This window comes from Heptranchias perlo, chromosome 16 (assembly GCF_035084215.1).
Source record: "Heptranchias perlo isolate sHepPer1 chromosome 16, sHepPer1.hap1, whole genome shotgun sequence".
Lineage (NCBI taxonomy): Eukaryota > Metazoa > Chordata > Chondrichthyes > Hexanchiformes > Hexanchidae > Heptranchias > Heptranchias perlo.
In genome coordinates, this window is record NC_090340.1 from 40,339,969 (window position 1) to 40,353,006 (window position 13,038).

At 45.6% G+C, this 13,038-nt stretch overlaps 1 protein-coding gene across 2 annotated transcripts in view; it reads right to left on the bottom strand.

The window, feature by feature from the left end:
* The window catches only part of zcchc14 (zinc finger, CCHC domain containing 14), a 128,973-nt gene that overhangs the window by 70,464 nt on the left and 45,471 nt on the right, over positions 1 to 13,038 (bottom strand). For both annotated transcript variants that reach the window (XM_067998000.1, XM_067997999.1), the window contains exons 3-4: positions 6,367 to 6,440; positions 4,874 to 4,945 (exon numbers count right to left, since the gene is read on the bottom strand). In XM_067998000.1, the coding sequence (XP_067854101.1) occupies positions 4,874 to 4,945; positions 6,367 to 6,440 (146 nt within the window). The remainder of the gene's footprint in view (positions 1 to 4,873; positions 4,946 to 6,366; positions 6,441 to 13,038) is intronic.

A 13,038-nucleotide genomic window follows, 5' to 3' on the forward strand; every position in this document is an offset into this window, starting at 1 on the left:
CAATACTCCAGCTGCGGCCTAACCAGTGATTTATAAAAGGCTTAGTATAACTACCTTGCTTTTGTACTCTATACCTCTACTTATAAAATCAAGGATTCCGGATGCTTTTTTTAAAAATCAAGTCCTGCCACCTTCTAAGATTTGTGTAGCTTCCCTACCTGGCTACAAATTCAATACACTTGGGCTGCCCAAACAGCTATGGCAGTGGCATAGGTCTGTGTATTCCACCTCATCCTCTTTCCCTACTCCACTAGCACATTCTCCTCTTCTATCCATCCTGCCTTTCATTTAAAAACATTATCTATCAACCTCCTAAGCCACATGGCAACTTAATCACCAAGATTTCAGGCATGTCGGTCAGCTTCCCTGAGTGTGCTGATGACACCCAGGTCCACTTTCCACCAACTTTCCTCAACCCTGTGACTATCTCTGTCACAGGAGGTTGACAGATAATAGGAACATAGGAACAGAAGTAGGCCATTCAGCCCCTCGTGCTTGCTCTGCCATTTGATAAGATCATGGCTGATCTGCGATCTAACTCCATGGGCTCGATATTACCAGGGCTGCGGGTTCGCGGCGGCTGGGGGGGGGGGGGGGGCGACTGGGCGCGTGGGTAACGCGCCCGGTGAAATCAGTCTGCCCCACGCGCGATCGCAGCCTAATTGGATCCACTTACCTGGTCTTCCGGGTTCCCCACTGCTGAGCTGCGCGTCGGGCAGACTGCGCATGCGCAGTGAGGTGTGTCAGCTGGAGGAGCCCTATTTAAAAGGGGCAGTCCTCCACTGACAAATGCTGCAACAAATAGAAAAAATTACAGCATGGAGCAGCCCAGGGGGAAGGCTGCTCCCAGGTTAATGATGCCTCACTCCAGCTATCATTGGATGGGGTGAGGAGGAGGAGGGGGAGGACAGAGATCTTCCCCCCGGCGGGTGGGAGGAAGGAAGCGGCCTGCCTCTGCCACCAAGGCCTGGCTCGAGGTGGCAGAGGAGGTCACCTGCACCACCAACATATCACGCACCTGCATACAGTGCAGGAGGCGCTGCAATGACCTAAGTAGGTCAACCAAAGTGAGGTACACTTACTCATTCCCCGACACTCCGTCTGCCACATCACCACCCCCACCCCACATCTCCTTCTGCACTGCCAACACTACTCTGTCACATCACCCCTCACACCCACTCAAACCTCATCCTCATCTTACCTACACTTACTCACCTCGCCAGTACTCATCCCTCCACTACCACTCAACCCAATCCTCATATAATCTCATGGCTCTATCTCATACTCACCCTCTCATGCATCTCTTTCACGGTCAGCCTCACTCAACCTGCCACTACCTGTGTTGCAGCCACAGGGCATGCATCACATATGTGCAGTAGGAAGCGTAAGGCAAACGTGTCGTGAGCATGAAGGGGATGCACAAGGGTGTTTGAGGGTTTGTCGTGGTTTTTACTTATATTTAATTTCTGACCAACTCACATCTCATATTATATTGTCACCACTACTGCCACGTCTTCGCGAATCTTGTCTGGTTTGTGCAATAATGCCCTTTCCTGAGGATCACTATGAAGACCCACACCTGATGCCACCCACTGTGTCACTGCAGGGTGGGTGTGTAGGTGTATTTGCAGGGCTCTTTTGTGCAGACAACTGAGAGACGTCGGCGATGTCCCCGGTGGCACCCTGGAAGGATGCGGAGGAGAAGTTGTTGAGAGCAGTGGTGACTTTGACAGCGACAGGTAAGAAGATGGTGCTCGGGCCAGCCGGGAGCAGCTCGGCATGAAGGAGGCTGCAGATGTCCACGACTACATGTCGAGTGACTCTGAGCCTCAGTGTGCACTGCTGCTCAGAGAGGTCCAGGAAGCTGAGCCTCGGTCTGTGGACCCTGTGGCGAGGCTAGTGCCCTCTGCAAAGCATTTCTCTCTGCAGTTGCCTTCCCTCCTGCTGTGCAGGTGGATGTGTCACAGCACTGTGTTGTGGAGCTCCACATGTCAGAGGTGGACAGCGTGGCCGGCGAGGCTGGTGATGCTGTTCGCCCTCTGAGGTGGTCATGACTGCAGCTACGGAGGCCCCCATCCGGAAGATGGACATCTGAGGGGGTCCACAAGGTAGGTACATGTGTCTGGACCCCAGGGTAAGTGTGCAAGTTTGTGAATTTGATTGTTAGGAGGAGGGTGGTGGAGGCCAAACTTTGTCCAAAGTGACAGAGTGGCCTCCTGCAATGAGTGAGGGTCTCCCCCCCACCCCCAACTGTCAAATGGACCTTTGCAGCTGCCACAGGCTGACAGCTGCAACACGTCCATTTGAACTGGGAGTGTTTCCCCTAGTACGGGAAACAGTCCCAGTTGTTTCTAAAGTCCCACCCCTCCTGAAATATTCCCTTAACCAGGTCTGTTAACGACCTGAAATAGCAAGATAAATACTGTCAAGTGGCACCCCGCCGGCTTTAATTGCCTGCGGGAGTCCCACATGCGGGGGCTGCGTGCGCACGTCTGTGGGGAACCCGGAAGTGGGCGGGTTGGAGCTGGGCTCTCGACCCGCTCCGGGATTCCACGATTTTTGGAGCCCCTCCGCCAGGAACGCACCCGATAGCGGGTGCTAAAATGGAGCCCCATTACCTGCCTTTGGCCCATATCCCATAATACCTCTGGTTGCCAAAAAGCTATCTATATAATGTTTTTATGATGAGACCTACGCCACCACCATAGCTGTCACACTGCCTGACTGACATTGAGGGTGAACTTCTATGCTTCCCCCACTCTGTCACCATAACTTCATCTGTACACAAGGTTTCCACCGAAGTTACAGCAGAGGAGCGGGAGACTCCCCGAGGAAATTCCTGCTGATAAAGTCATAGATGAATCAAAACCCAACTGAACACTGGGCAGACCCTTTCCCCGCCACTCACTCAGGCTGAAACTTTATCATCGTGCTTGAACCAGTTCTGAGTTTCCCCCACGTTTTATTATAGTATATAGTATAACACATTGGTTTCTCTATATCTACCCGATCAAATCCTTTCAATATTTTAAACCCCTCAATCTTCTATACAACTCCTTTGCAACCTCCTTAGATTAATTCCCCTCTGGAACTCTTCAGTCTTCCAACTCTGGCCTTTTGTGCATTCCCTACCACCGACGAGAGAGCCTTTAGCTGCCTTGGCAAGGGTCTCCAGAATTCCCTCCATAAACTTCTACTAGCACTCTTGCCTGAGTCAAAAGGTTGCAGGTTCAAGTCCCACTCCAGAGACTTGAGCACATAATCCAGGCTGACACTTCAATGCAGTTCTGAGGGAGTTTTGGAGACTTTTGGATGAGATGTTAAACCGAGGCCCTGTCTGCCTTCTCGGGTGGACATAAAAGATCCCATGGCACTATTTCGGAAATGAGATCCTTGTACAAGACCTTGGTCAGGCCTCATTTGGAATACTGTGTCCAATTTTGGTCTCCTCACAGGGCGAGTGATAGTGAGGCTTTGGAAAGGGTGCAGAGGTCTAGGGCCACTAGACTAATTCCCAGTTTGAAGCATTTTAGTTATCAAGATAGGCTAAAAAAGCTGGGGCTCTACATTTTAGAGGAGCATAGACTTAGAGAAGGGTGATCTGGTTGAGATTTATATGATATGAAAGGAATAGATTGTGTTCCAGTTGACAGTTTGTTCCAATTAAATAGGTTAGGGAAGTCCAGGGGTCACAATTTTAAGTTGTACAAGGCCAGATCTAGGCTAGATGGCAGGAGTTGCCTCTTTTCCCAGAGAATAGTGGACCTCTAGAACAAGCTGCTGGCTCGTGCGGTGGATGCCGATTCGCCGAATTCCTTCAAGTGAGAGCTGGACCTGTTTCTGGCTGGGGCAGAGATCACCTCTTACAAAAAGATAGGTAATGTAATGCATAGAATTATCCAGGCCAGGGTGATCACCTGGACTAGTTTCGATCGCCAAAGGGGTCAGAGAGGAATTTCCCAGACTTTTCCCCCCCAATTTGGCCTGGGTTTTTAATCTGGTCTATCGCCTCTCCCAGGAGATCGCATGGTGTGGGGTGGGGTGTGTATATAGTGTGATACACAAAGTATCACAATTGTGTGGGACAGGCTGGATGGACCAGAGAGTATATTCCTGTCTGTCAATGTTTATATGTACTCCAATGGTTATTCTGGCACACTATCTAAAATTGCTATTCACAAAACCTATCCCACCAAAATGAATAATTTCTGCAGTTTTCTCCTGCAGAAACTTTTAGGAAATCATTTGTGCAGATTATGTAAATGTTGTGAATTGGGGCCATAGTCCATAATGGTAGCTTTTCTATAATGTATCTCCTTCCTATTATATGTTTGGTTTAGAAGATAAAGAACTCTGAGTGCAGTCAAAATGCTGAATAAAACATCACCATTATTTAAAAACTGGAGTCACATTGGAAGGCAAACCCAGGATTTTTGGCAAAGATACCAGGTTGTGAAAGAGCAGTAGTCTTAAATCTATAGCATGTTGAAATCACAATCTCCCTTCATCATAGAAGAAAGTTACTGCAATATAATGTAACGAAATAATTAAAATGCACTTATATCCTGAAGTTGCATTTACTTGGAAACATTTATACCTAAGGTAAAACTTGACTCTGGTTTTACCCACATTCTCTGGCAGAATTTTATCCCATGTGAAATTTTCCTGACAGCACTTTTTTTTTCTCCTCCCTTTCCACCCTCCATTGTGGGGGAATTATTGGTTTTGTTAACCGGTCTAAAAAACTTAACAGTGACAATAAAAATTGGTAGCAACAATCTTGAAATAAAAAGGATAAATAGCAATTAATTTTCTACTTTTGAACTTTCAAAAGATTGCGTTCCACAACACCTTACTCTCTTTGCTCATTTACCTTTGCAAGAAATTCTCTCAGTTCCCGATAGGACTTGGTTACGAAAGTCACTGAAGAATCTGACCACAGAACCTAAAGTATCAAAGTAAAAAATGTACATTTTGTAATACAAAAAAACTGAAACTTTAAGTCACCAATTGGATCTGTGGGAGAGAATACTGAAACCCTAGTTAATAGGGGTGAAGAAGGACTCTAAATTGTAGAGTCTAAAACATTCACAAAAAATGATCTGTTCTAGTAGACTAATACAACAGCGAAAGAAGCAAATACTCAGACTTCAATTTTGCCAACATTAGTCTTCCATATTGCGTCTTCTACCACTCACCAAAATAAGGCAACTATCAAAAGCTTCTAAGCCATCAGAAGATTCACAACCCTGGTACAAATCTTTGGATCACAGACATTTTCAAGATCCAATACTTATATGCTGGAAAATCAAACTCAAACAAAAGCCCAACATAGGATCCCTTAAGTATCCAGAGGTTCACCAACATAAGCTTGTAGAGTGACCGTTGAAGACCATTAAGCCACCTCAGGAGGGATCCATAGTGGTTTGTACCATTGTGTGTGGAGTTTCACTTGTGAAAAGACACAGCTCTATTACGAATGTACTCAAATTTTAACAAGTTTGTTACAGCCTTATGCAGTGAAATCCATTTTCTAGTTATCCTGGAAAATTAGCAAGGCAGCCCTGGCATTGGAAACAGTATCTAGGGTCACCCATGTACATTAATAGAGACCAACTAATCAAAAGGATGCACAGAAAACAGAAAGCAGAGCTGGATGACGAGTTATAAGCTTCAAAAGACTGAGGGTTAGATCTTCCTCTGTAATCCTGCTCAGAATTGTGACAGTAGACGGGGCAAAAGTCAGGCAGAAAGGCCTAATGCCACCTCCCTGCCTGAACTCCATTTTCCTCTCCCAGCCCCTGCTGTGTTCACCATCCGCTGCCTCCAAATGGGCCCCCGTACACTTACATTTGTTGGCTAAGGTCTACAAAGTTTCTGCACCTTTGGGGATCTTTTGCCCCTCCATTGGTATTGCAGCAACACCAACGTCCCGAACTTGCAATGGTGGACTCTCTCTTAGTGGTGGGGATTCCACCAGGAGCCCATTTTGAATGGGAATTTACTTCCGACAGGAAAATGGGATGAGGTGCTGGGGATGGGAGGAAAGAGGGGGGTGGGATTAGCCTTAGTTAGTTAGTGGGAGTGTTTTTGGCTGGTTTTGTCAGATCTATGGCAAGACCAAGGTTGGGCGTGTGGACAGGTATGTAGGGAGCCTTGAGTCAACAAGTCAAGTAGAAGCTGTTGCAGTGTCATCCGATCTTGTTGGCAGGAGTTATGGAGGTGGGTGGCTGGGAAGTAGAAAAGCAATTTCCATTATCCAGTTAATTGAAGTTTCACTGTAAACATAGATATTAAATATGATGTGCAAGATGAATTAAAAATGATGTGCTGCAAATTACAAATCCAAATCACTGAAATCTCTACCTCGAAGGAATATTCAGCAGTCTTCTCATTCTTCTTACGCTGTAATCCTTTTACATCTATCCTCTCAATGTTTACTGCAAAAAAAAAGAAAAACTTGAGACACTTTTTTAAAAAGCGTTCTTTGTTACAGACAAGATACCACTATAACGTCAGTGCGACTAAGAAAAGTTACTTGTGTTCAACAGTTTGTACATAGGGAACATATTACTTGAGGACAGCCCAAGAAAACTGTAAACTGTTGTAATGCATGCCAAATGCAAAGCCCATCTGCTGTATTGTCCTTCATAATGCACAATTATAAAACCATGTCACTTTACAAAGCTTTAAATAGAAAGGCTCATCATTATCAGAAACTGCAATTTCCAAGGACAGTTCATTTAAAATTTTCTATTGAAGAAAACTCACAAATAAAAACTTCCACTAGTTATAATCACTTTATACTGGGTGTATAACGTTCCTGTTTATTCAATAGGATATTGTGGCCTAGAAATTGGGCTGCGTAGCACCCGTTTTACGGGTGGAACACGGCCTACTAAGGCGGGCAGGAAGCGCGTGCACAGTTTCAGCTGGAATTGTGCTGGCCACCATACTGGGTAAGGACAAACAAAGTGCGTCCTTTACCCACACCTGAAGCAAGCATTAGGCCCTTTGCATATTCAAATAAGGGGCCATCTATACACCACTAACGTGCTGAAAATAGCAAGGAAATAGTTGAAAAAAAGTGGTAAAATTAATTTTTTGTTCTTGTTCTGATATATATTGCTGTAGATGGATGGATGGAAGTTTTATTCAAAATAGGAACTTAGTTTGCCAAAAACAAGGATTTAAAAAAAAAACTTAAGCTTCTGTCCATTATAGAAATTTGGCAAGAGAGAGAGTAGTGCATTGTATGTAGTTTTGCATAGAAGGACAACATTTATCCCAGAGAAAATATGTTGTTTTCGTTCTCATTATCAAAAAGTTCTGGCAATAAGGGGATTCTGTGCAGTTTATGCCTATTCTCCAGGAGTTCCACCATTGCCTTGCCAGAGAACTCAGATTCCAGGTTTATATCTTTAATTGAGGACTGGAATAATATAAAACACATTTCATAAAATCCAGCCAGATTGAAACTATCCTCAATGTAAGTATTGTGAAACACAATTTAGCAGTATTTTGTCAGCTTGCAGTTATATTTAGTCAAAGTTAAATTTACTCTAATTTAGGTAAAACATACTGTAATAGTGGTTACAGCAGAATCCATTAATAATCCATTAATAACATAAGCCTGTTGGTCATCCAAGCCAATGTGTAGAGATCTTGAATATGGAATCAGTGGATGGACAATGACACACAGATAAATCTGTTGTTGAACAGAATAATTCTTTTAAAAGGTGCATTGGATTTGCGCACAGCACCTTGACTGTGACCTTGTATGGATTTATTATTTTTCTACCCAGTTTCTTACTCAGTAATTTTATCCAATCGGAATAGGGCTAGGGTTGCCAATTCTGGTTGAACCGAACTCCAGGAGGTTTCATCACAAAACCTCCTGCCTCCAACTGCCTCGTCCCCATGCTCCTGCCTTTGGTCAACCGTCACGTCAATGCTCGCAGCAGTCGGTCAATAATGACGGCTACAATATCACAATCACGCATGCATCAGAAACCGCTCTATCCATTCCATAGTTTTACCAGATAGGGTGCCGTATTGCCTTCTGCGGTGTTGTGGCCCTATGGTTTGTTGAGTCTGGCTGGATCGAAGCGGGTGAATAAAATGTTGCTCGCAGGTCGGTCGAGGAGATTATTCTTTAATTCTGGGAGACTACAGGAAATTCGGGAGGGTTCACAACTCTAACATTGGCTGGGTAGCGACCTCTATATCCTGAATTAAAACTCAACCATACCAGTCAATCCTCTACATGGAAACTACAGTTCAATAAGCGTTAAGATATATTACGCATCTAACCTCAGTAAACTAGTATGATACAGATAGTCGTTTCAACTCGACTCTGATTAAAATAAACATTTTTAGCCTAAAAGTTCAATTTGCAGCTTTTGTTCCATTAACCATACATGATCGTATGAAAAGAAATCCGAGAAAAGATCAGCAGACCTGCCCCATTTAGCTGATGGTACAATCTTGCACAACATCCATACATCTCCAAGCAACACTGTTTCTTGGGAAACACAAAAAAACTGAGGGAAAAATAGCAGTAGCCAAGTCAGGAAAATTTCTGAGTAATTATTTTCTAACTTCCTAAACCATCAAGCAAGCTCCAAGAAACTGTGGTTGCCCATGACGCATCACAATCTCTAGTAGCAACTTGCGCCCTATAACTAGCAGTATTTCCTTCGTTCAGGAACTTGGTAGGTACCCTTTTAAAGGACAGGAGCAACCTGTATTCACCACACGCCACAGTTTATTCCAAAAGGTAATGACTCTCTGCAAAAATGTCTTGGCATCTAACCTAACTCTGCCTACTGATTTTATAGGCATGATTTCTACCTGAACCATCCTTATCCATTTGAAATAATGTATCTAATCAGACAAATTACACAGAGTTAATTAAAACCTGACCTACCCTTTCCAAGAATTCTTATAAAAATTGCCGCATTCAGCTGTTGTGTGGCTTTCTAGATGTTGTACTTTATATTTTTTGTATTACATTTGTCCACATAATTGAGTCTTGATAAGTAATAGGTTTGCTCTGATATGTTATTTGCAAATTACAAATTAGAGTGTTTTCAGATTTATTACAATGTATGCTTATCTCAGATAGTTAATGGATCCATTCTTCATTGCTCTATAACCAATAAGTATTAAAAGTTTCTACTGACACAAAACAACATCTGGACTTGAGCTAATTTGTAAATATTACACACAATCAGATTATGTGATTACTCTCCACTTCTTTAAACTCACTTTTTCCACTATTTTGCTCACTGAGATTCACACTTGACCACCGCCCCCTCCTTCCACAGTGTTACAGTCTGATCCCATCCACACATTTTTTGACCCCCCCCTCCTGCCCCGCAATATACTCAGATGGCTCTGGAAAAGGTAAGTCATTTCCCATGGGCATACATCCCAAAGCTATCCTTATGGAGAAAGTGGGGAAGAGCAGCACGTGGATGTGAGGAGAATAAGGCAACATGGCACAAAATGTTGGTAATGAATGCCAGGGTCACCTCTCTCCAGGCAGCAAGGCTGACGCTCATGGATGGCTTTTTGCCTGGCACACTCAGGAGTCTGTCCCTCCTGTCTTGCACCTCTTCCAGGAAGGTTTGCAGGTCTTCCTGTGAAAAATTCACAATGCTTTGGTGACCATGCTGTCATGGTGTCCCTTGTGCACAGCTAGCCTATTCGGCTCAAGTTTCTGGTGAGAGGCGCTTCGGATGAGGGTGGAAAATGCCTCGAGTGGATAAAATGTAAAAGGGTCGAGGAAAGAATCTCTGCAGCCTCCCCTTGCTGTCCCTAAGTACTCTTTAAAAACAAAGACTGCAGTCTGCACTTAAGTTTCCTGGGGCCTAAGTTACTCACTGCACTTTTAGGATGCAATTAGGCTAGAAATGACAACACTTCATATGCAAATCAACTTACCAACAAAACTTGCATGCATCTCCATCTCCTGGTGAAAGGCGTAACTTTCCGCCACAACAATGGTGCAAAGGACATCAAGGAACTTTTAATGATAATTTGACTTTTTCTTGAACAGAGAAAGAATCCCCAAGTCTGATCTGTAAAATCAACCCAAGCATTCACTTCAAGAATGCAAAACAATTACACTTTGTGGCATTTAAGGGATACCCGACAGTTGAACAAGAGTAATACATTGTGCGTTTAATGGTACAATACTCCCGCCCTTATACACGAGCACATCTTCTGACGTATTGATGTGGAGATGCCGGTGATGGACTGGGGTGGACAAATGTACAGAGTCGGACAACACCAGGTTATAGTCCAACAGCTTTATTTTAAATCACAAGCTTTCGGAGCTGAGCTCCTTCGTCAGGTGAGTGAAGAAGGGTTTCCATAAAAGCATCGCATATATAGTCAGAGAACAATGTCTGGTGATTACAGATAATCTTTCCAACTGCCCGTTATCACCCCTCGGCAGAGAGATAATTACAGCAATCAAAGGAGTGGATGGTGTTCAGACAGGTTTAGTCTGGGACACCTTACATTCAAGAATACTGAATACACACGGGGTCAGATAACAAAGACAGAGAGAAAAAGAGAGAGAGAGAGGATGACCTGTTGTATTAAAAACAGATAACTTTTTTTCGCTGGTGGGGTTACATGAACCCAAGATCCCGGTTGAGGCCGTCCTCATGGGTGCGGAACTTGGCTATCAATTTCTGCTCGACAATTTTGCGTTGTCGTGTGTCTCGAAGGCCGCCTTGGAGAACGCTTACCCAAAGATCGGAGGCTGAATGTCCTTGACTGCTGAAATGTTCCCCTACTGGGAGGGAACCCTCCTGTCTGGCGATTGTGTGCGGTGTCCGTTCATCCGTTGTCGCAGCGTCTGCATGGTCTCGCCTATGTACCATGCTCCGGGGCATCCTTTCCTTCAACGTATGAGGTAGACAACGATGGCCGAGTCACAGGAGTATGAGCCATGTACCAGGTGGGTGGTTTCCTCTCATGTGATGGTGGTATCTGTGTCGATGATCTGGCATGTCTTGCAGAGGTTGCTGTGGCAGGGTTGTGTGGTGTCGTGGACGCTGTTCTCCTGAAAGCTGGGTAATTTGCTGTGAATGATGGTCTGTTTGAGGTTAGATGTCTGTTTGAAAGCGAGTAGTGGAGGCGTGGGGATGGCCTTAGCGAGGTGTTCGTCGTCATCGATGACATGTTGAAGGCTGCAAAGAACATGGCGCAGTTTCTCCCCTCTGGGGAAGTACTGGACGACGAAGGGTACTCTGTTGGTTGTGTCCCGTGTTTGTCTTCTGAGGAGGTCTATGCGATTTTTCACTGTGGCCCGTCGGAACTGTCGATCGACGAGTCGCGCATCATATCCCGTTCTTTCGAGGGCGTCTTTCAGCGTCTGTTGGTGTCCATCGCGTTCCTCCTCGTCTGAGCAGATCCTGTGTATTCGCAGGGCCTGTCCATAGGAGATGACCTCTTTGACGTGGTTAGGGTGGAAGCTGGAAAAGTGGAGGATTGTGAGGTTGTCCGTGGGCTTGCGGTAGAGTGAGGTGCTGAGGTGCCCGTCTTTGATGGAGATTCGTGTGTCCAAGAATGAGACCGATTCTGAGGAGTAGTCCATGGTGAGTTTGATGGTGGGATGGAACTTGTTGATGTTATCGTGTAGTCTCTTCAGTGATTCTTCGCCGTGGGTCCATAGGAAGAAAATGTCGTCGATGTATCTGGTGTATAGCGTTGGTTGGAGGTCCTGTGCAGTAAAGAAGTCCTGCTCGAACTTGTGCATGAAAATGTTGGCGTATTGGGGTGCGAATTTGCTCCACATGGCTGTTCCGTGTCTTTGGGTAAAGAACTGGCTGTCGAAGGTGAAGACATTGTGATCCAGGATGAAGCGGATGAGTTGTAGGATGGCGTCTGGAGATTGGCTGTTGGTGTTGAGTACTGAGGATGTTGCAGCAATGCCGTCATCGTGGGGGATACTGGTGTAGAGTGCCGAGACGTCCATCGTGGTGAGAAGTGTTCCTGGTTCAACTGGTCTGTGGGTGCTGAGTTTTTGAAGGAAGTCTGTAGTGTCGCGACAGAAGCTGGGGGTACCCTGTACGATGGGTTTCAGGATGCCCTCGACGTATCCAGAGGGGTTCTCACACAGGGTTCCGTTGCCTGATAGGATAGGACGTCCGGGTGTGTTGGCTTTGTGCATCTTTGGGAGGCAGTAGAAGTCTCCCACGTGGAGAGTACGTGGGATGAGAGCGCGTAGAATGCTTTGAAGCTCTCATCCCACGTACTCCCCGCGTGGGAGACTTCTACTGCCTCCCAAAGATACACAAAGCCAACACACCCGGACGTCCTATCGTATCAGGCAACGGAACCCTGTGTGAGAACCCCTCTGGATACGTCGAGGGCATCCTGAAACCCATCGTACAGGGTACCCCCAGCTTCTGTCGCGATACTACAGAGTTCCTACAAAAACTCAGCACCCATGGACCAGTTGAACCAGGAACACTTCTCACCAAGATGGACGTCTCGGCACTCTACACCAGTATCCCCCACGATGACGGCATCGCTGCAACAGCCTCAGTACTCAACACCAACAACAGCCAATCTCCAGACGCCATCCTGCAACTCATCCGCTTCATCCTGGATCACAATGTCTTCACCTTCGACAACCAGTTCTTTACCCAAACACACGGAACAGCCATGGGGACCAAATTCGCACCCCAATACGCCAACATTTTCATGCACAGGTTCGAGCATGACTTCTTCACAGCACAGGGCCTCCAACCAACGCTACACACCAGATACATCGACGACATTTTCGTCCTATGGACCCACGGCGAAGAATCACTGAAGAGACTACACGATAACATCAACAAGTTCCATCCCACCATCAAACTCACCATGGACTACTCCTCAGAATCGGCTTCATTCTTGGACACACGAATCTCCATCAAAGACGGGCACCTCACTCTGCCGCAAGCCCACGGACAACCTCACAATGCTCCACTTTTCCAGCTTCCACCCTAACCATGTCAAAGAGGCCATCCCCTA